Genomic DNA, 23,782 nt, shown 5'->3' with positions numbered 1-23,782 from the left:
ATATTATTTAATTATTTATGGTTTTATGTTGCTATATCTATACTCTATTCTTGGTTGGTGCAACTGTAACAAAACCCAATTTCCCTCGGGATCAATAAAGTATGACTATGACTATGACATGGCGAGGCCTCTCCAGTGTATCACTTGTGCCCTCCAGCAACTCAAACCCCTCTGCCACTTGGCTGAGTCCTGCTTCATTCCTTTCATGGTCCCACTGAAACCCAGTCTGTCCACAGATAGTCCCCCAGATTTCACCCGACTCAGTGTGAGAAGGGTTGGGAATCTCTTCCTCAATCAGTGGGGAGTAGGCAAAAAGTAGCAAATACCACACCCACATTTCCTCATCATCTGAGTCGGTTTCCCATTCAGGGGCAGGGGCCAATCTAATTTCTCCTGCTGTTGGTCCTTCAGTCGCTCTGCGTCGCCGCAGAGTCCTCTTTCTAGCTGTAGGCTCCAAGCTGAGCTCTGGTCAACCCGCATCTCTTGTCCCAGAGGCAGAAGGTGGTTCCAATGGAGAATCTTGACAGGCCCATTCCCATCCTCTGGTTTCACCTGGAAAACTGGTACATTTGGCATCTGACTCTCCACCACATAGGGCATAGCCACCCAGTGGTCAGCCAACTTGTACTTTCCAGATAGCCCCAAATTCCTTATAAGGCCTTGGTCTCCCGGCATGAGTTGGGAGAACCTAACCTTATGATCATACCTTCTCTTATTTCCTTGATTCTGCCTGGCAGCCGTGACCTCAACTAATTCATCAGCCTTTTTCAGTTCCCTTCTCATATCAGGCACAAACTTCAGATAAGTCTTTGGTAAGATAAGTCTTCGTGTACAGTTGTAGCAGTGGATCAGATGTCCAATATGTTGACACACTTGTTCTTGCTGATTTCCAAGATTCTAAGCATGTCTAGCAAGGTCCAATTAACCCTGTCAGGCTGGGGATCACCCGTGGGTGATAAGGCATAGTCCTCGACTTCTCGACTCCAGGAATACTCAGTGACTCATGGATGAGCCTACTCTCGAAATCCCGTCCCTGATCACTATGTATCTGCTGGGGAGGCCGTAATAAATGAAATACTTCTCCCATAACTCATTGGCTACCATGGGTGCCTTCTGATCCTTGGTGGGGAAAATTTACGCATATCTGATGCAGTGATCCGTGATGACTAAGACATTTGCCATGTTGCTGGCATCTGGCTCTATTGACAGGAAATCCATACACACCAGGTCAGGGGTCCCGCACTCTGCAAGTGGGAGAATGGAGTGGCTCTCATAGGCAGCGTCTTCCTCCATATGCATCGAATGCACAACTTGCAATACTCTTCAACCTCCGGCTTCATTTGGGGCCAGTAGGACAGATCCCTGAGCAATCCATAGGTCTTTTCAACTCCCAAATATCCAAAATCATCATGAAGTGACTTCTTCTCAGTCAGAACCAGCTGGGATCGCCAAGGCTGGTCTGGAGGCGATGTGACCCGGTAGAGGATCTGGTTCCTCAACTCCAATCTGGGCCATTCTCTCAGTAATGGAGGCACCGCAGCGTGTTTCATCTTCTCCACTTGGGCCATGTCTCCCTTTTCGACTGCTGACCAGATGGTACCAATGCCTGGGTCATCTCGCTGAGCAATTGCCACTTCCCCAGGACTCAATTCTGGTTACAGTAAGCTTGTGGAATGGCGTCATCAGAAGCTCCCAATTGATCTACTGCTCGATCTTGCCCTTGCCTTCCCTTTGCCTTCACCATGGCGGAAAACTGGCACATGGCTTTCACTCCCGGGGCAGGAACACTCTCCCACTCTTTGTCCCTGTCCAGCCCTTCCTGTGCATGTCAGGACAAAACATCAGCGTCAATGTTCGTACTTCCCAGCCAGTACTTCAGGCTGAAATAGGCAGGCAATGCTGCTTACCACCAATGGCCTGTGGCACCCAATTTCGCCGAGGTCAGGATATAAGTTAGGGGATTGTCGTCCATTCTCACCTCAAACTTGGCACCATAGAGGCAGTCACTCAACTTATCCACCACAGGCCATTTCAATGCCAGAAACTCCAACTTGTGCATGGGATACTTTTTCTCAGTGGGCAACAGACTCCGATTGACAAATGCAATAGGTCTCAACCCAGTGCCCTGACCCTGATACGGGGCATCCCCTAAGCCCTCTCTGCTGACATCCGTATGCAATGCATACGGTAATCGGGGGTCTGCAAAAGCCAGCACAAGCGCCTGTGTCATCTGCTTCTTCAGCGAATTAAAGTCCTCTTCACATTTCGCATCCCACCTCCCTAAAATGCTCTGAAGGGCTAAGATACTCTTTACTCTCATCTCCTTTTGTCTTCCTCCCTTTCTTCCCCAAGGGAGGATAACCAGACAGAAGCTGATTTAAAGGATAATTCACTTTCATGTAGCCCTTCACGAACCTCCGATAGTACCCACAATCGTAACTTTTCCTACAGCCTTAACAGTACTTAAAATTCAAATTAACAATGCATTCAGGATATGAGTGTCTACCCCACTCAACACGCACGCATTCGTGACCAGTAACCCTGTGGATTCGCACCAGCATTCAACCCTGGCAGCATCCATAAACATGTACCGTAATCACTTTACCGGGCAATAGTTTAGCACAGACTTAAACACACAACCCACTGGAAGGAGAAGATGGCAACACGATGGCAGCGCGCGCGGCCTCTCCGGTGAATGATATCTGTAATCTGTCAAGTAGGGAACCATGCACAATTCTGATTTGATGGAGACGGACGTGAGAGTACAGAGGAACATCTGGAAAACTTCTGAAATGCCCGCTTTGCTGCGGCTGCTACCATGTGGTAACCAGAATCTCTGGAGCAGAAGGCCCCGAGTCCTCGGCTTTGCTTGTTTCAGCGGCCGGGGCTAGATTGAAGGCACTCGGCAGAGGATGACGCTCGGGAGGCAGTATTAGAGGGGCTGGTGTGAGGTTGTGGTGTAGGCCCACCCTGAAACCCCCTGTTTGTGTGGATGCTGTGTGATTCGTTACCCTGTTACAAATAAGTACCACAAAATAACAGACATTACATCACATACAATTGAACAATTTAGCTTTATAATTCTTAATTTGACTAATGGATTAGTAAAAAAAAAGAAAAGGGTTCATTTTAATGAAACAGTCTAATGTGCACAAGTTGGACTCATGGTTTCCCCTTCGCTGATCCTTCTTTGATTTTCCCGGGCTTCGTTGAATCATGCATCCACTCTGGGTCGAGTCCTACGACCTCTTCTGTCCGGCGTCTTCTCCCTTCATCTCCCACCGAACAAAAGACCCAGCTCACACACCGGTGTCAGGCACACATTACAAAATCACACTTCCTTCATTGGGCGGCTCACATTCCAAAGCACCCGTTATCTCTAACCATAACCCAAACACTGCTTCTACAGAAAGACCATTACGTTAGCAGTGAAACCTTCTCCAGGGTGTTACAAAGACAACCACATTGCCTTGGTTCTAGAATTACACATAGGTCATCATACTTGTTTCTCAAGAAAGGTGTCAAGCTTCAGAGCAATAAACTAGTAGCTTCATAGTCATAACTGGGCTCATGTATAAAGATCACACCTCTTCATCTTGTTCAGGAATCCACCTCTCTAGATTTGACTTGGATCAAATTCCTCATACATTTGAACTGTGACTCTCTGCTTGGTTATTAAGAGAAGATCAGGCCATTTTAATTTTATTTTAATGGTTTAATTAATTCAATATTTTACTTTGTATTTTCAATACTTTTTTTTAATGATTTGCAGCAACAGCTGTTGAATTACAGTCCTGACTTTGACAAAAAGCAGAACTCCACCCCCAGTTGGTTTCCCATCCATGACTGTTAGACATTTTAGAGTGGAGCCTCAGCAGCACACTGCCCCATTCCTAATCACCCCCAATACCTTATCCAACACTTTCTGAGTACAGAAGATCAGCTTAATCTGTCCTTTGCATCCGTTCCAGGCAATTGAAGCTAGATTTGGCCCATTATGTGGCAATGTCAAGAGAGATCTGTATACAGTAGAAGAGCATGGTGTGTTGAAGATCTTATTACATTGCTAACATGTTGTTTTACAATTGATTGAAAAGATATTTTAGAAAAATGTTCTCAGGGATAGTAAAATAGAAGTAATGGTGCCTTTTGGGATTGCTTGTTGAAAAAAAATCATACATGATGCGTGAGATGGTAAAATAATATAGTATGGGGGTGCTTTCTCCAGGTGTACTAGAGTTGGATCTCCTGGGCTGATGTGCCTTGGCTAAATCTGAATGTCTGGGTCATTTTGAAGGGTGTCTTTCAGATCAGAGCATTAGAGCACTTTTAGAAATGGAGGGTATATAGTGAATGCACTTGAGAATGTGCGTACATGACTTAAAAATCAAGTTTTGTAAAGAAAGTTAAACGTGGAGGTGTGATTTCATTCAATACTGTGAAACCTGGTGACATTAACGATTGCTTGAGCCTAAATATTTTGAGGAACACAATCCAAGATATTGAGTTCAAAGTGGCTTTCTGTCTTTGAATTTCAGATCCATATTCTGTTTTTGTAATTGTTCTTTCTTGAGGACCTCACTCTTTTGCTTAATGTCAGTTGATTCTGTTTTTCACATTCTTGCTTGAAATCATCTATGGACAAATTTTCTGCTTTATGAAACTGACTGGCATGCACAAGTTTTCCAGGATATTGTCAGTTAAATGTGTGACTTTTCAATTGCATAATATTGAATAAAGAAATAATTAAGTTGTAAAATGTTCAAAAATTTATTGATTGCTGTTTCCTAGTTATTTTTAAGTTCAACAATGATTGAGCCTTTTTTGTAAATTTTTAATGAAGCTAAAGATAAGTGGCTAAATAATTGGTCTGTCCTTGTCAATCTGTTCTTTTCCTCTATCAACAAAAGATCAATAGCTAATCTAATTGCTGTTATTCTTAATAGAAAGTAGCTATTGTTGGTAAATAAATAATTGATGTAGGAAAATATTGTTCAGAATGAGTACCTCACTGGTAGCATTGTTCACAGAAAGGGAATGCTGAGTCAGACTTCTGTGATATATATTCCATTCCTGTACATGTGCAAAGCCTAGGAGGCATTTCTATGCATTATACAAAGTGTAGGCCGTAGAAGAACACCATTGATTCCAATAGGAAATTTGCAATTTTATGAAAAAGAAAGCATTTTGTGAATTATTTGTTTTGTCATTGTTATTAAGTGCACTTTTACATTTATATAGTGGCCTACTGCAGAAAAAAAAATCAGAATATAAAATTTCTTCAGCTTTGATTTGCTTGCTAATTCAAGATAGTTTTGCATAAGGAAGTTATTTATTTTTTTTCTTGGCTACCTATAGGCCAGGGTAAATCTGTTTGCATTTGCTGCATTCAGTCAGTGAGACACTCCTCGTTTATCAGAAAAGTCGATTAACATTGACTAGGGAGTGAATTTGTGACACCTTTAAAACTAGATCCTAGAAATTTTAATTGTATATGATTCCATGATAAATTTCTTAGAAATCATTTGCAAAATGTAATCAGTGATTTATTGTAAGGTCCATGAAGCCATGATTTTCCTTCTGGGCGTCCTACAATAGATGTGGTCAGTGGTGTGCAACATGTATGCACACTCAACTGTTATTTTCATTTGTGCCTCTGGGGCCCAGAACAGTGGAAGCCTTGCTTGCTGAAGCAGCCATCATGTAATGTGAGACCTTTTTCGACATGTTCAATGGACCTGCCTGAGAGAGTCCTAATCTATAAAATCAAATGCTAGGCATTGTCTTGTAGTAAATCCACTTAAAAAAAAATCTCTCAGGAATTCTCCCTCGAGTCTCCCAACCAATTCACAACTCTCCTCCATCTCCCCATATATCACAAGACCCAGATCCATATTAACTGTTTTTGCTTTATGTGCTGGAGCAAGCAGAAGAAAGGTGATTGAATGCATAAAGTGTAAACAATTTATTCTACCTTAGCTCTTATATCATTAGAATTTTACAACAGTAGAATCTTGAAAGAAACATGGTGACCCAACAACACCTACCCACAAAATGAATCTTTCCAGAAATGAATAATTTCTGAGCCATAATGCAATTGATGCCTCTGTTGAATTACAGTATGGAATAATGCCCTCAGGTTCCCTGTCCCCACCGATCATCCATCACCCATTTACACAAACCCTATATTCCTGCCTTTTTTTTCTTCACCTCATATTCTCTTCAATTTCCCCCAAATCCTACTGCTCACCTGTGTGCTAAGGGCAGTTTATAATAGCCGGTTAATCAATCAACATGCATGTTTTTGGGATATGGGAGGAAATTGGAGTGCCTGTGGGAAACTCATGAATACAGGAGAACCTGCAAACTCTGCTCAGATGGGGCTGAAATCAGAATTAAACCTCTGATCCTGGTCTTGTGTGGCAGTGGCTTTACTAGCTGTGTATTTAAGGATTTTAATTATGCATGTAACTAATCAATTGATTGTTAACAAAAGCAATTAGCATTTTTTGGACCGGCACTTGCCTATTTGAATTTGCAGATATGCCCAATTATATTTCCCTTTCCAGTACCATATTTCCCTCTGCATGCATCAGTTGTCTGAATGATCTACTCTCCACCCTAACTGCAGTAGTGTGGCATTCAAACACCTTGGACAAGCCTGGAATTTTCTCTTCATTGTTACTTATCTCCTTTTCAGCATTAAAAGCTTTTAAAAAACACTTCAGCTAAACTTTCAGTCACTCTTTTAATTCTCCAACAAAGACTGGCCATCTGCTCCTTTTCTATTCTGTGAAGGCACAGGAAGTTTTTTTTTGAATTAATTGCTTGTTCAAATCAGCCAAAGTCCTTATTTCTGGTTTCTATCCAATGATGACTTCTGGAAGATGTATTTGTTGAGACTTTGGTTGTCTGAACTGCCTGCCAACATTCTCTATAGCAGTTATACGTGACATAGTGTCATTTAGATGAGGCACTAGAGAGCTGCTAATCATTATGGAACAGTACTGCTGCATGAATTAAGGAAGAATAAAGGAGTAAATTAGAAAGCCTGAAAATAATTGCATTATACTCTTCTTTCCAGCATTGTGTAATTGAAAATTGATCTTTTTCCAGACAAAAAGCTGATACCAGCCTTTTTATATCAATTGAAGGCCAGGCATTTCCTGCCTCCCTCCACCAGCCACTTGAAGCTCTGGCCTGATTTTCAAGTCAGATATATGGGATGATGTCATTCTCTATGTGACAGTCCTTGCAGGAGAATTTGGACTACATGGTCATTAGAAGTTCCTTAGACAATGTGGCCCCTGCACACTGATCTAATCTAACCTGTGTGATCCTGCCTCCATTTCCTTCTGATACTGACTATTTTTCTCTTCTTTTGCTGGTCTAACATTCTCAGCTGCTTTCCTAAGCTAACAATCTTTCCATTTCACTCATCCTGTCTTTGTCCCAAACAATCTAATGGCTTCCCACTAGCCACATATATCCCACTCAATAAGAATCTGTGAAAAGATCACCCCAGACTTGCCACGTATTCCACTCCACAAATAAGAATGGAAATAAAATTGCCTGGGATCATCTTATTACAAGTATATAGCACTGCATTTTAATGCCATCTATCACATATTTTTAGATTTTATCAAATTCAGTGTGCAATATAACACATTTTTGGTTACTCCATTCAGTATATGTTGGTGTAATGTGCACGAGTTAATTGGTTGTTCAGTTTTCACCGTCATTTAATTATGAATAAAACTAGTGAAAAGCAATACTCCTAAAAACAGTCCAACAGCGCATTTACTTTTTCCAATATAACAAGTTCTCAGGTACTAGGGTATCTAATTATCTCCTATTACCTACCTAATATTTTGCCTTTATTTTGAAGTTAATGCTTACTACATCTTTATCTATTCATACATTGAATATGTCATATTCTTCCAAGTAACAACCTGTCTCTGAATGTGAACAAAACAAAAGAGATGGTTGTTGACTTCAGGAGGACACGGAACAACCACTCTCCACTGAACATCAATGGCTCCTCTGTAGAAATCGTTAAGAGCACCAAATTTCTTCGTGTTCACCTGGCGGAGAATCTCACCTGGTCCCTCAACATCAGCTCCATAGTAAAGAAAGCCCAGCAGCATCTGTACTTTCTGTGAAGGCTGAACACCCCCCCCCCCTCCCATCCTCACCATATTCTACAGAGGATGTATCGAGAGTATCCTGAGCGGCTGCATCACTGCCTGGTTCGGAAATTGCACCGTCGCAAGATCCTGCAGTGGATAGTGAGGTCAGCTGAAGGGATCATCGGGGTCTCTCTTCCCACCATTACAGACATGTACACCTCATGCTGCATCCACAAAGCTAACAGCATTGTGAAGGACCCCACACACCCCTCATACAAACTCTTCTCCCTCCTGCCATATGGCAAAAAGTACCGAAGCATTCGGGCTCTCGCAACCAGACTGTGTAACAGTTTCTTCCCCCAAGCCATTAGACTCCTCAATTCCTAGAGTCTAGTCTGACACCAACCGCTACACACACACACACTCCACTCTCTCTCTCTCTCTCTCTCCCTCCCTCCCTCCCTCCCTCCCCCCCCGAACATCACTCCATTCCCTTTGCAATTTTTGCTCATTTCTTTCTCAGTTCCTGCTCAAACATTGTTTACATTTACATCATTTATTATTATATTGTAATTTGTCCTTTACTGTGCCTATTGTCTTGTTTATTGATTATTGTACTGTCTTCACTGTTTTGTGCACTTTATATAGTCCCGTGTAGGCCTGAAGTCTAATGTAGTTTTGTGTTGTTTCACATAGTTTAGTGCAGTTTTGTGTTGTTTCAGGTAGTCTACTGTAGTTTTGTGTTGTTTCATGTAGCACCATGGTCTTGGAGGATCGTTGTTTCGTTTTTACTGTGCACTGTACCAGCAGTTATGGTTGAAATGACAATAAAAGTGACTTGACTTGACTTGACTTGAACTCCATGTTAGGCTTTCTGATAGTTTCCCTACTAGCTTCTCTCCTAGCAAAGTAAAAATTAGGGTCCGAAATATTTGAATTTAAGATTGCTTTAAATAATGGATTTGTGTAAACTATACTCCATTGTAAGGGACATCTCGTGTAACAAATGATTGCGTGTATGAGTCTACAGCATACATATTGTAGAAATTAACTGCAGTGAGAATGTCTATAGATCATCACTACATATCAAGTATAAACAATTACCCTAACTGGTACTCTCTATAACACACTAAATGTTAATGAAGAATCATCTATTGTGTCAGACAAGAGAATATCACTATAATGGCAAATGATTATTGAAAATAAATGCACCAAGTTTGAGATAAAAGTTAGTTCCACACTTCGGTCTTAAGATAGTTAGTGCTTTGAGGTTTAGTAATAGGCGTGATCTAACCACTGGAGCCAACTGGATGTAATTAGGGTCTCAGTGCTGGATATGTTGGCCTAGGGGAGGATGCTAATGTGGTGCACTTATCCTTTTAACAGATTTGGAGGATTTTGTAAAGAAGAATTGGTCATATCTTTCCAGTGCCTTGGGCTGTTTGTTTTAGATGGTCCAAATTTTAGAACTGTATAGGAGGACATAGATCACTGTGCCAGGTCTGGAATCTTAAGCTTCAAATGCTCTTTTAGTTAATTGACCAAGGTCTGTTCTGGTGCACTGAAGAGAATGAATTTCATTGTTGTCTGTCACCTCTGAGAGGTGACTCCTGAGAAGCGGAAAGTGGTCCATATTTTCCATGGTTCTGCCAGTTATGATCAGAGGCCAGTACAATAGCTAGAGCTGGTAAAGGACCTATGTCTTGTGGATGTTAAATATAAGGCTCATGCTTTGTATTTCATGTTACTTATATCCACCCCATTCTTTTCTGTTCAATAGTTCTCCCAACATTTGTAGGTAATACAATCTGGCATGATTGCCATTCTCTCTCCTTTGATTAAGCCACTTTTTAAAACATATCCATTTGATCAAGCTTTTACATCTTTTTCTTTGGTTCGGCATTCATTTTGATTACGCTTTTCTGAATATCATGAGCAATTATATAAATGCATGATAATGTCATAAAGGTTTGACAAAGAAGTCCTTATATTCCTAGTATTAATAAAAAAGGTGTGACTTGAGTATTAACCTTGGCGGTGTGACTTCGATCTGACAGGAGGAAATAGACCCCAACGGGGCTGTTATGGGCTAGCTACCCATAACAGCAGGCTCCATCACCTTGTCAGGGCACAAGAGCTACCCTCACTTGGCTATGGAAAGTTTAAAAAGAAGTATACCCCGAGAGTTTGCAAGAGCGGGGACGCAGGAAGACTCCCTGACTGACCTCCCGGTAGCGAACCTTGGCATGGACATGACAATGAATCAAGAAAGTGGCAATACTCTTGAGAAACCAGCAGCTGGACATGTTCTTCAGACCTGTTGGTGTGGCTGGACTAAAGTAACATCAACTCATGGTCTAAAAATTCATCAAGGACGGAAGAAATGCTTGAAAATCTCCAATCCAGGGCCCCGCATTGACCAGATTCGGTTAAGAGGAAGGTTAAATCAGTTGGATGAAACTCAGCAGCAGGAAGAAACCCACAGTCTGCAGAGTATCAGCACCCTGCGGGATGTGGAGGAAGTTTCAGGCACAAGCAGCAGTCCAAGACATAGCCAAGCACATTATAAAGTGGAGAACATGCAAGGACATAAGCGGTTGGTGAAATGGCCAAAGTCTTAACAGCAAGGAGTGGGAAACCGTCAATGCAGATGTGAGCCTGATCTTAAGTGGCATCAAGGGATCAGCAGAAAAGAAGTTGGAGAGGATGGGTGACCTGATCTACAGCTATGGAAAGGAGAAATTTGGAGTGAAGGAACAAGTCAGCAGGAAAGATATGCCTCCTCCCCCCAAATCCCGTCGTCTCCAGGAAATCCAACGATTTGTTAAAGAAAGAAGAGACCTGAGGAAGTTGTGGAAAAAAGCAACAGCAGAAGAAAGGGAGGGCATTAACCTCCTTCAAGAGGACCTAAAACAGAGGCTCTCGAAGCTGCGCAGAATAGAGAATTTAAGGAAACGATGCAAAAAGAAGGAAAAAACAAGAACAGACTTCTACAAAGATCCTTTTAAATATGTGAAAAGCATTTTCACAAAAGAGAAAAGCGGATACTTGAACGTATCAAAAGAGGAGGTTGAAAGGCATCTCAGAATCATCCACACTGATAAGCGAAAAGATGAACCGATACTTGTCCCAGTTGACATCCCACCAATCTCACCCCCACAACATCAATTTAACATCAGCCCTCCCAAGCTGAGCGAGGTGAAAGAGGCAGTGAAGAAGGCAAGATCGGCATCAGCGCCAGGCCCTAACGGTGTTCCGTATTGTGTCTACAAGAACACCCCCGGATGTTCTGAAATTCCTTTGGAAAAACATGAGGGTTGCATGGGAAAAGCAAATTATCCCCAAAGCCTGGAGAAGAGCGGGGGGAGTTCTGATCCCAAAGGAAAAGAATTCGTCCACCATCGAGCAGTCTTGCCAAATAAACCTTCTGAACATAGAGGGCAAGATCTTTTTCAGTGTGTTGGCGCAAGGACTTACAAAGTATCTGAAACAAGATCATTTCATTGATACGTCGATCCAAAAGGCTGGCATAGCAGGCTTCTCGGGATGCCCTGAATATACCAGCGTCATATGGTCTTGTTCCTCGACCTGGCCAACGCCTATGGATCAGTTCCTCATTCCCTACTGTGGACTGCTTTTGAATTCTTTCAGGTGCCTGCAACAATAACAAATCTGGTAAAATTCTACTTCCAGGATCTGCAAGTTTGACTTACAACATCAGACTTCACCACAGCGTGGCAACCACTGGAAGTAGGCATAATGGTGGGGTGCACCATCTCCCCATTGGCCTTTACTATGTCAATGGAGCCCATTATCAGAGCCTCAAAATGGGTTGCGTGAGGAAAAGGGGTATAGTTTGGTCAAAAGTTACCACCAGTATGAGCCTATATGGACGATATAACAATTCTGATGACAACTGTCCCCTGCACCAAGAGACTTCTGGAAAAACTTCATCAAAACATCACATGGGCGAGGATGAAGATCAAGCCCAGCAAGTGCAGAAGCATCTCCATTGTCAAAGGTCAAGTCACGGATAAAAGATTTCATATTGATGGAACACCTGTCCCAACTGTTCCAGAAATGCCAGTGAAGAGCGTGGGCCAATGGTATGATGCTAAGCTCAAGGACACTGAGCAGTTTAAACAACTCAAAAAGGATACCATCATGTACATAGCTCACATCAACAAGACCTGGCTACCAGGAAAACTCAAGCTGTGGTGCTTCCAGTTCAGCATACTCCCAAGACTCATGTGGCCTTTAACAGTGTATGAAATTCCCATCAGCAAGGTTGAAAAGCTTGAAAGAATGATCAGCACACATGTAAAACGGTGGCTTGGACTTCCACGATGCTTAAATCCTGTTATACTGTACAGGAACGGCAAATTGGAATTACCAATTGCAAGTCTTGTGGAAGAATTCAAATGCACCAAAGCAAGATTGGTCATGACCCTCACTGAATCTGAAGATACTGTTATTCGAACAGTGCCCCCCCCCCCGTGTGGCAACGGGGAGGAAGTGGACCCCATCTGAAGCCGTTCAGAGTCCTAAGTCTGCTCTTCGCTTCAGGGATGTGGTTGGCCAAGTCCAACATGGGAGAGCCAGGCTTGGGCTCGTCCCAAAAGCTCCTCAGTGGCGCAAGGCAACATCAGTGCAGAAGAGACGGCTCGTGGTGGAGGAGTTGAGAAGACAGAAGGAGACAAAGCAAAATGCCAGGGCCGTCTCAATGGCCAAGCAGGGCCAATGGACTAATTGGGAGAGCCTGGAAAAGAGGAAACTTAGCTGGCGTGACATCTGGGAGATGGAGGGATCTCGGCTAAGTTTTGTCAGCAGAGCTACTTATGACCTCCTACTCACACCCCAGAACCTGAACCAGTGGTGGGGAGAAGACCCGGCTTGCTTTCTTTGTCAAGCACCTGCATCACTAAGGCACATTTTAACAAGATGCACCACGAGCCTCATCCAGGGGCGGTACACTTGACGGCATAACCAAGTTCTCAGACAGCTGGCATCAATCTTGGAAAACAGGCGAATCACCACAAATGCTGTCCCACAAACATCGGCAGGAAATGTCCACATCACACGATTTGTACCAGCAGGCCAACCTCCAGAGCACCATATAACATCAAAAGATGTAAGCATTCTGCAGGTTGCTCGGGATTGGAAAATGGACGTGGACTTGGAAAAAAAGCTTGTATTTCCCCCAGACATTGCGGCTACAACACTCCGGCCAGACATGGTCCTGTGGTCCACAACAGCCAAGCTGGCATATGTTGTGGAATTGACAGTACCATGGGAAGATGGTGTCAAAGAAGCTTATGAGAGGAAAAAGACCAAGTACTCTGAACTGGCAACTGAAGCTGCCCAGAATGGCTGGAAGACCAAGATTTTCCCTGTAGAAGTGGGATGCGGGGGATTCGTTGCTACATCTACGACCAGTCTCTTGAAGAAGATGGGGGTAGGGGTCACTCCCTCCAACAAGCAATTAAGTCCTTGTCAAATGCAGCAGAAGAAAGCAGCAATTGGATTTAGATTAAAAGGAAAGACAATAACAAGATGAAGACAGGAGGGTATGGAAGTGAGGGGGGTGTATCTGGGACACCAGGTAGCACCATTGAGCCCTCTGGAGATGTCGTGGGCTTATCAATGAAATGTCAAAGAAGGAGAGTACCCACCTGATGACCCCGATGACGTACCTACCCTCCCTCCTCGTCACCAATCCAAGCCCACTGCCAACATCGAGAGTGCCGACTTATCATAGGGATTGAAACTTCAAGTCCTAGTAGCTCTACTTGTATATTATAGTGTTTCAAGAGTTTAAAAAAGGTTATCCAGTCATGTTGATGATTAGTACAACTTTGATTTCTTGACCATATGACCAACTGCTGACCAATTACCATCCTACAATAATTAAATGTAAAGTGTGGAAGTCTTGCTTGTACATGGATGCCTTTGTAAGAGACATGGAAAACTGTTACAAAACTGATTGTTTTCTGGATAGTTGATATTTTTCTATACTAGCTCAAGAAAATAGATTCTTAGCTTCTAATTCAGGGTAAACCCTTTCCATGTTGCATTAAAGAAAGGAAATGAAGTCATAGTGCAGATTGACAATTGCATTTTCCATTGCTGCTAATGGAGCTATGTGTCAAAGTGCCCTTGAATTTCACTATTGGCAAAGTATATGAAATTGAAGGTGTAATGGAACAGTTCTAGCATCTTCTGCAGAAAACAATGTTGAACTTTATCTTAATGCGACTTAATTTGCTTTTAGTTTTGTAATAATAAAACAAGCAGTCCGTGATGGTTAATATTTGATGGTGGTGATCTTTGTGTGGAACAAAAACTGACTAACATATCAGCTGAGACTCTGAAGTCGAAACCTATTCAGCAAGGTCCTTTGGATTTTTAGCAACTGAGTAAATGGTGCCTCCAGTGAGAAACAATACCATTCACAAACATTCAAAACCATTTAAAATGTTTTAAGGACATCATACTATTAAAAGCTACAAGTTTTTAAATCATTAAAGTGTACATTTAAAGCAATTAGAACACCTGAAAATAATAAAGTACATTTAATACATTTGTAAATCCATTTATTGAAAACATGGAAATGATCTGAAAATTGGCTGTCTTGGAAACATTCCTGTCCATTGAAATTGAATGCACCTGATAAACATTTAGCAACCATATTTCCCAGTGTACCTGCTGGGAAATCCATGAGAAATCCAGCCATGGAGCACAATCAGAAAGACAGTTGAAGTTCAAAAGTAGCACTCAAAGGTGTTTGAATTGTCAGTCTGAATCCCTTTCTAAAGAAGACCATATTCTAAATTCAGCTTACTTACAATACCTGTCCTGCCCCGTTTATATGTGACAATATTAATCTTTTGCCAGTCAGAGGAATATTCTTATAGATTTTTCTACAACAGTTTGCCAAATAGAATGGCCTACTAATAAAATATTGTTACATTTTATTTGCTAGGCCATGTACAGAATGAGGTATAAATTGAAGTATGTCAAATTGCATGACTTGAATACATTGTTCTGCCCAAACTCTGTAATTAGTTGATTCCCTGAATAAGGTATATTCTGATTAGGCTCTGCCTCCACCGGTCTTTATTGCAGCAGCTTGAGTGAAGACCATGGCACAGTTGGTGACAAGGATGGTTTGGTGCTCCAATACAGCACTTTTAATGTGAAGGAATAAGGACGTAAAATTCTGAAAAAGGGCACATGTGGGGAGGGGAGTAGTAAGAATAGCAGGCAAATGATTCACTATTTTGGGGATCTCAAAATATGTGCAATCCCAGCTGTTTTCCCTTTATCTAGAAAGAGAGGAGATGTACTTTATGGCCAGTGTTGCAGGAGAGGCAATGGAACACAGAAACATGACATTGTGCGAAGCAAAGAATTAATACAGCTGCTGCCGGTCATTCAAAACAGTTGTGAGTGTTGTTATGGGCGACTATAGAGGTATTGTACAATGGTACAGTTAAAACTTTAAAAGGGCATTTCAGTCCAATGCTGTCAGAAATCTTTGAAATGTGTAGGTTTGGTAAATGCAGAAGGGACTAGAAAAGCAAATTGGTGTGTAAGTTGGTTAAAAAATGGGCAAAGAATATCAAATTGAAGGTGTAATTTTCAGACTTTAATAGAGGGCATTATGGGACTAGTTGAAGTTGCATTGTAGACTTGATACTTAGGTGAGTATGTTAGAAACCCACTGGTATGTAAATGGAACTTAAAAATGTGTGCCACTTTTGCCCAGAACATATGTTGGATCTGTGAGTAAACTTTTAGAGACAGTGATGGCAATGTTCCTTTCTAGAAAGCAAATTGGGCATGAAATAAGATCTTGAGTAATGGAAAATTTGCTAAGGTGTGCTTTTCGATGCTTGATGATAAAGATTCAAACCACATTTATTATCAAAGAATGTATAAATTATACACCTTGAAATTCGTCTGCTTATAGGCAGCCACAAAGCAAAATACTCAAGTAACCCAATTTTTAAGAAGGCCAAAAACCACTGCGCAGAGAAAGAGAGAGGAAAAAAAACCACACATCTCATGTAAACAATAGAAGCAAGCCAACAGCATCCCGAACCAGACTGAATCCCAGATCCACTCCTGCAACAGCTGGAGTAGGCCCAAGCCTAGCCTCGGTCCCCAGTTTTCACACTAGTGGGACAGAAGCACACAGCAGCCTCAGTGCAGCAGAGAAAGGAATGAACATTCACAGGAGAGCAAGCAAAATCTGCCCAATCCTCGTCTCCGGTCCCGACACTCAGGCTTCCAGTCTATCTGTGCTGGCGTTTAAATTGTCCAAGCACCAAGTAGTGCCCCGTTCCAGGACTCAGATCCAGGTGCCCTAATACACCTGGGCCGCCCCCGCTCGGAGCCATTCTCAATCTCACCAAATCCGCTCAGCGCTTGGAGTGATCCAACCTCGCATCTGGTTAGGTGGACGGGCATTGAAACTCTTCCACGTTGACTCCTCTCCAAATCATGCACACCATCTCTGGCAATGATACAAACTCTGTCTCTGTGCCTCGCAATGCCTCAGCATGGCTCATCCTCCGAACCAGCCTTGCCTCCACCTGCCTCCTCACTATCTACGGTGATAGTTCATTACAATTTGCTTCATGAAAGATGTTATAAGAAATGTTTTTAATTAATTCTCTTGCCTTATGACTGACCAATAAGCTGTCGAACATCTTCAGTAGCACCATCTTAAACCGGATAAAGTGGTTATGATCAACTTAAATGATCTTTAAGTACAAATAATAACTGACATAGGTTTGAAACTCTCATTAATGAATTTAGAAGCAAATATTCAACATAGCTTCACTGGTCCATTACAATTTTATGAGAGTATTTGTGTTATAAGAATCCTGTTCAAGGGCTTTGAAAAACAATTGCCAGTCATTGAGTCTATCTGGTCAAAATTACCATTGTTGATGCATAGAAACTATTTATGGGGCACCGCATTGTTATTGGATTCTCATTCATTCTGATGGTGAGGCACCCAAAGTCTTACTGTGATCCTTCGTACAATACCAACAAGACATGTGCAGCAACAAGGTACAAATGAGCTCAAATTTGCATCATTGTAGAGGCAAGCCTATTTGCTGTCAACCCAGATTACTTAACCAGTAGATGAAGGAGAAGTTGTGAAAGATGGAACAAAATGGACCATCAGTACAGATCTGACGTTCCTTCATCTTAGCAGTTTTGATACATTGAGTGAGCAATTGTGTTGGTTGTGATCTTCATGGAAAGTAAAATTCTGAGATTCTTCTGGGGCTAAGTAGTGACTTTAAAAGAGCCACTGAAGATATGTAATATCCTGATCCACCATTCAAGATTGATTCGGAGATGAGTCAGGTCCATAATAGCCCAGCAATTTGTCTCATGCCTGCACACAAGTAAATCAAGAGCCAAAGAATCTGATGACTACATGAGAAAACAAACCATAAGCATTGATTACTGTATGAGATGAAGTCAGCCCCTAAGATGTTGCATTCAGGCACAGGCAAAATGGTACAAGAGATCCTAACAAGTCTATAGAATTAGAATGACATGTTTCCTAAAATGGTTCAGAAACATTTGAAGGTGTTGGACAAGGTTCTCCACAGTTTATGAAAACACAGTGTCCATCTAAAACAGAATGTGTGGGTTATCTCGTAGCTTGAACTCGTTTATCAAGGAATCAGAATAGATTGCTACCACCAAATACACTGTGGTCCTGAATATAAGTTCAATTTTATGATATGCAATTGATTTTTATTTCATCCTGAAGCACCCTGTTGAGCCCGTTTAACACAATCACAATCTCTAAAGTGTCTGAGTTTAATTACTGGAAACAAAATTTGGCTTTGGTGACAGATACTTATAGCTCAAAAGGAGCTACAGTTTCAGAGTTACACAGAGATCCCAATGGAACTGCAACCCCGAAGACATCAGTGGCAATAATTAATTTCTTAAATCTTCATTCTCTGTACATATCCTTGCTTGCCAGGAAACTGTACTGAGAAGTCCCCTGAAATGTTCTATTGATTTGAAAAACTGATTTGTGCACCCCAGATTTGTTTCCTGTATAGGCTTTGCTCTATGCTGGAAGCACAAATTCCATTTAATCAGTTCTGTATGTTAGGAAAAATGCAATATCAAATATCAAGTTAATATAAAGCAATGTAGGTAATTTGGTGTGCTTGTATTGGAATAAAGTTCTCTGTCTTTTCCTACAGAAGATGTATTAATTTCTGAATTATCCCTACCTAAAGTGAATTTAAATGTTCTGAAAAACATTTCGTATTTGTAATTTGAGAATGAAAAATATTTTTCCCCAAAAGCTAAAAATGAAGTGGGTGTTAATTTCTATTATATCCAATATAGAAAAATGCTGTATGGTACTTTGATTTCAGTGTTCATGAGATGTATCCTTCCTCTTAATATTAATCACTAAATTGCATGTAATACTCTAGTATACTGTACCCATAATCTGGAAACATAATATATTTTAAGCATTCCAATTTGTCAGTAAGTTGCCTACTTTTTAAACATAAAAGATTACAAGCTATTGGTTGAAAAGCTAATACTTGAATCAAAAGTTGTATGTGCCTGTTTCATGCTATGAATAAAATTATATAATCATTGGCAATGCTTTTAATTTCATACAAAGTGGACTGCAGTAGAAAGTTTCTCCACTTGACATTTTGATACTTGGTTATATCCTGTTATATTTTTCAGTACTTGGGTTTCACAAGAACGTTTTAGGTAATTATTTACTATGTTACCACAATTAATTCTGTATTAGTGGATTCCTTAATATTGGTAACTTCACTCAAACACATCACAAACAGGAAAAAACTGGTAAGGCTCTTGCAATTCTGCTGTATTAAATTACAGCTGGCTTTGGAAAACTTACCTTTTACAGAGCTAGCAGAGCATTTAGTTGGTGCCTACTTTAATCGCAGTTGTCAAGACTTGCTGACTCTAGCCTTGCAATATCCTTAGAACTGTAAAGATTACCTCCATTAACTGAGCCACTTAATTGTTGACAATGGTGTATTCTAAGTGTAAATGCACAAATGTGAGGAAATGTTACTTGACATCAAATGTATAGATCTGCTATTTAGCCCTGTAGATAAATCCACATCATCAATGGAAGAATGCTTAAATGTAGAGTTCTATCTTTAGAGGTAACTAATGTCATTGCCTAGGTTACCATTTAATGTTCTTTTAATTGAAAGTTGCAAACAATCATTTAAGTATTGGTCCAGCATAATTCAGCATATTATCCTCCATTTCATGCCTTTGTTTAAATATCACCAGTGCTTCTTCTCAGCATTTGAAATGAACATAGCTAGATTCTTAGTGCTCGACTTCAAACATTTCTATTGTAAAACCTTTGAGGTTATTATTAGGCATGTACATTCCAGACTGGTCTTTTTAAAGTTATATACAAATCATATGTAGCATTTAAGTGAACGCATGTGTGCAATGATATGTATTCCTGTGCAGAGCCCTTTTCTACATCCTGATTGGATTGAAATCATTATTTAACCCTTGTTTCAAATACATATAAATATACGAAATTTTAAAACCAGATGCCCCCCTTTTAAAGACTGTAACATTTTGAATTTTGTAAGGCCTTGAAAATGAATGGATGCCATTGAACTAGTTGAAGATAATGGATAAAAGATTGTTAGGAAAAGAGAATTCATTTCACTGCTAAATATAGTATATTAAATGTGACTTGGATCTTTTAATCTCCACTAACTGATTCAATGACTATATAGAGGTCACCATTTAGAGTTGAGTGATTCAGCAGAAGAAAGAAAATCACAGATAAGGAAAAAAAAATGCTTGGCTAGATTGGTGTATGCTCTCATCTGCCATCTGGGAGGTAGTGGCACTAGTGAAGAGAGGAAGTGAAAGAACCACAGGTAGTTGAAACCATGTACCTTTTTATTTTTCTGGATGGTAAATAATGTACAGGTAAGATACAAAGCAGTGAATGAGGAATTTAAAATAACATAACATCAAAGGAAAGCATTTCTTTTTCCTCAATCTTAAAAAAAAGGCATTATCCACTGTTATAGCCAAGATTTCTCCGTCCACATAAAAGGCTGCAGATACTGACCACAGTAACGTTTTCTGTGACATCAGTAAGATCTTTTTGTAATGGTAATATTATTTATTTTACAGATGCTGTGGCTAAGTTATATTTGCTTGTCATAATCATTGCACAGAAATGGTCCCAAAGCACTGTCGATCTTTTTAATCTCCTCAAATCAAAGAATTATGTACTTGAATATTTATTATCTCATCCTTTACAGCTATCTACTCCAGTTATTTGATTTTTTTCTCTGAAAATTTATTAGCTCTCACTTTCTATGTTAAGTGTGTGATAGGATAAAAAAAAACTATTGAGGTAATAGAAGATCTAATATTCTAATAATTCATATATGATGTAAATGTTAATAAGATGTATCTTGAAATCATTAAATCCATTCATTATCTTCTCAGGATATGATGCAGAATATTGGTTCAATAAAATAAAATTTCATTAGTGGGTCATGAAATAGTATATATTCATCTAAAATTGAGTTAATGGTGATTTCTTTAATTTCTTTTTAGGTAAACTAACTCAGGTGATTTTTGGACACTGGGATGTTGTAACCTGTTTAGCCAGATCTGAGTCATACATTGGAGGTGACTGTTACATCCTGTCAGGGTCACGTGATGCAACTCTACTTCTCTGGTACTGGAATGGGAAAAACCATAGTGTTGGAGGATACCCAAACAGTAAGTAAAGAAAAAATAATATAAAGTTCCATTTCTATGGTATTTGTGCTGTTTTGCTTTCAATAAATGTTTCATGACTCAAATTTCGGTTGCAGTAATGCTAAGGGAAAGTTATAGCCTAGAACTTTCACCCAACCGTAAGCTACTCATGCTTACCGTGGACCTCTGTGGCTTGCATTAAAAAAATCATATTTTAATGGTGTCACTTTGAAACCAGCCCAGCCTGATCTTCATCCCTTGATCTGTGAATTGCTATGATAAGCTTCAAAGGGCAGTTGGATGGTACTGTGGGCAGCACAGAACTTGTCCAATAAACAGTTGAAAAGAACTTTGACAGTTGGCTAAACAATGAACATAAACCAGCTGTTGAATTTGACTAAAAAATGAAGAATGTTTCTGAATGTCTGAAATCATGTTGTTTAAAAACATGCAGAAGGTTTATCTAAACAAAAGAAATCATTTCAGCAATTTGAAAAATGGGAACACTTTTTAAAAACAAATAAAAAATAACTGTGACTCAGCTGTTTAGAAAATAAAATGTAAATTACCTCGTACATTGATCCTTTCCATTTGTGTAAGTGTAGTCCATGTTCCTGCACTTGGTCCAGCTTGGTACATTAGGCAGGTTATCCAGCCTAAATGGTGGGGACCTGCTGCACCTTCACTCCACTGATAGATTTAGGCCAATGTGGAACATGCACTCAGAATAGAGCAGGTAGAAAAAAGCCAGCTAGTTTGGGACTGGCAAAACCCTAGACGTGTGCACAGGAATCCTGAGAATGCTGTTACCTATATAAAGAAATGCATTTCCCTCTCAAATTCTTGACCATCTGCCACACAAAATTCTTAATTTTCCTCTTAAATTTAAAACGAGATTTTTAAAATTAACAATGAACAAAATTGGCTAGATTTTTGTTCATTTGCAAGATAAGTGTATCTTTGGGCTAGCTTTTATGGTGCATTGCTAATTGCCCTAGAGAAATTATGATGTCACTTTTTTTCAATTTGTTTACAACCCAGTAGGATCAAGTATAATTTCTCCAATCCCAACAAACTGACAAGTAAATTTGTCAGCACTTTCCCCACAAACTTCATACGAAAGTTTTCCTTAAATTGTCTTTTTACCACTCACCTTTCCTTATCATCATGTTAAATCACAGTGTTCAATTATCTTTGCTTCAAATATGTGTTCGTTGTTTCTGCTTTCAGAATCCAATACATATGGCAATTCTGACCTTGAGATTGACTGCCCCATTTTCACCATTCTTTTTCTCTCCATAATGTTTGAATGTGCTGATACTTACCATACTGTGTCCATCTTTCTTTGAATTCAGTGTTTTTTAAGTCCTTTGCTCAGATTTTTGTCCCTACCACACTTCTGAAGAAGCTCTAACAAGTGACACAACTATATATGACTTTGGATTGCATAGACGGAGAGAGAGTTCAAAGGAAGCAAGTAGGGCAGTTGGCACATTTTGTGTGCCACAGTTCTTGAGAAGGCACTGGATTATGCATAATTAGGCACTTGACTAGGTCCAATAAGAAGAAGTTAGGTTTAAGCAAAGCGTCCATTGTGTGAGTGAACCAATGTTAGAATGGGAGCTGAGGCTTTGGCGAGCAGAGCTTTTTGCACATTTAGAGCTGTAGGGATGACAGGCAGGATACTGAAATGCTTCCGTTCTGGGATGTGGGAAGGCAGGGTGGCCTCCAGTGTCACTGATGACTACACCTGCAAGAGGTGCATCCAGCTGCAGCTTCCAGCAGACCTTGTTAAGAAGTTGAAGCTGTAACTTGATCAACTTCAGATCTTTCAGGAGGCTGAGGGGTTGATAGACTGGACATACAGGGATGTAGTTCCACCTAAGGTGCAGGACACAGGTGACTGGGTGACTGTCAGGAGAGGCAAAGGGGATAGGCAGCCAGTGCAGAGTACCCCTGTGGCCATTCCCCTCAACAACAGGTATATCACTTGAGATACTGTTGAGGCGAATGACCTAGCAGAGGAAAAACACAGCGGTCAGGTCTCTAGCATTGACTCTGCCTCTGTGGCTCAGAAGGCAAGAAGGGAAAAAAGGCAAGCTGTATTGATAGGGGATTCATTGGTTAAGGGAATAGAAAGGAGGTTCTGTGGCCGAAACAATATTTCCAGATGGTATGTTGCCACTCGGGTGTCAAATTCAGGGACAACTTGGATGGAGTCCACAGCATTCTTAAGTGGGAGGGTGAGCAGCCAGAGGTTGTGGTCCATGTGGATACTAATGACATAGGTAGGAAGAGTGATGAGGTTCTGCGAAGGGAGTTAACAGAGTTAGGTGCTAAGTTAAAAGTAAGGACCTCTGGGATTGTGATCTCAGGATTGCTACCTGTGCCACGTGCTAGTGAGGCCAGAAATAGGAAGATTATACAGTTTAACATGTGACTTAGGAATTGTTACAGCAGTGAGGGTTTCCAGTTTTTGGATCATTGTCCTCCCTTCCAGGGAAGCTGGGATCTGTACAGAAGGAATAGTTTGCACCTGAACTCCAGAACAAATAGTGGAGTGGTTCTAGAGCAAGATTTTGTTGACCCTGCATGCAAAGTCAGGAATCAAAAGGTTGAGCATTGTAGGAGTAATGTCCTGAGCTGCATATATTTTAGTACAAGGAGAACTGTAGGATGAACCTAGGGCATGGATCAGCTCATGGAATTATGTCATTGTAGCCATTAGTGAGACTTGGTTGCAGGAGGGGCAGTACTGACAGCTCAATGTTCAGAGGTTTTGTTGTTTTAGATGTGATAGAATGGGAGGCATTAAAGGGGGAAGAGTGGCATTACCAGTCAGGGAAAATGTCATGGCAGTGCTG

The 23,782-nt window shown here is 40.7% G+C and overlaps 1 protein-coding gene across 2 annotated transcripts in view; it reads left to right on the top strand.

Moving 5' to 3' along the window:
• lrba (LPS-responsive vesicle trafficking, beach and anchor containing) overlaps positions 1–23,782 on the top strand; it is an 803,145-nt gene that overhangs the window by 738,926 nt on the left and 40,437 nt on the right. For both annotated transcript variants that reach the window (XM_072256051.1, XM_072256050.1), the window contains exon 52: positions 20,772–20,939. In XM_072256051.1, the coding sequence (XP_072112152.1) occupies positions 20,772–20,939 (168 nt within the window). The remainder of the gene's footprint in view (positions 1–20,771; positions 20,940–23,782) is intronic.

The sequence above is a fragment of the Mobula birostris genome, chromosome 4 (assembly GCF_030028105.1).
Source record: "Mobula birostris isolate sMobBir1 chromosome 4, sMobBir1.hap1, whole genome shotgun sequence".
In the NCBI taxonomy this organism is placed as follows: Eukaryota; Metazoa; Chordata; class Chondrichthyes; order Myliobatiformes; family Myliobatidae; genus Mobula; species Mobula birostris.
This window is presented reverse-complemented; position numbering and strand designations above follow the sequence as displayed.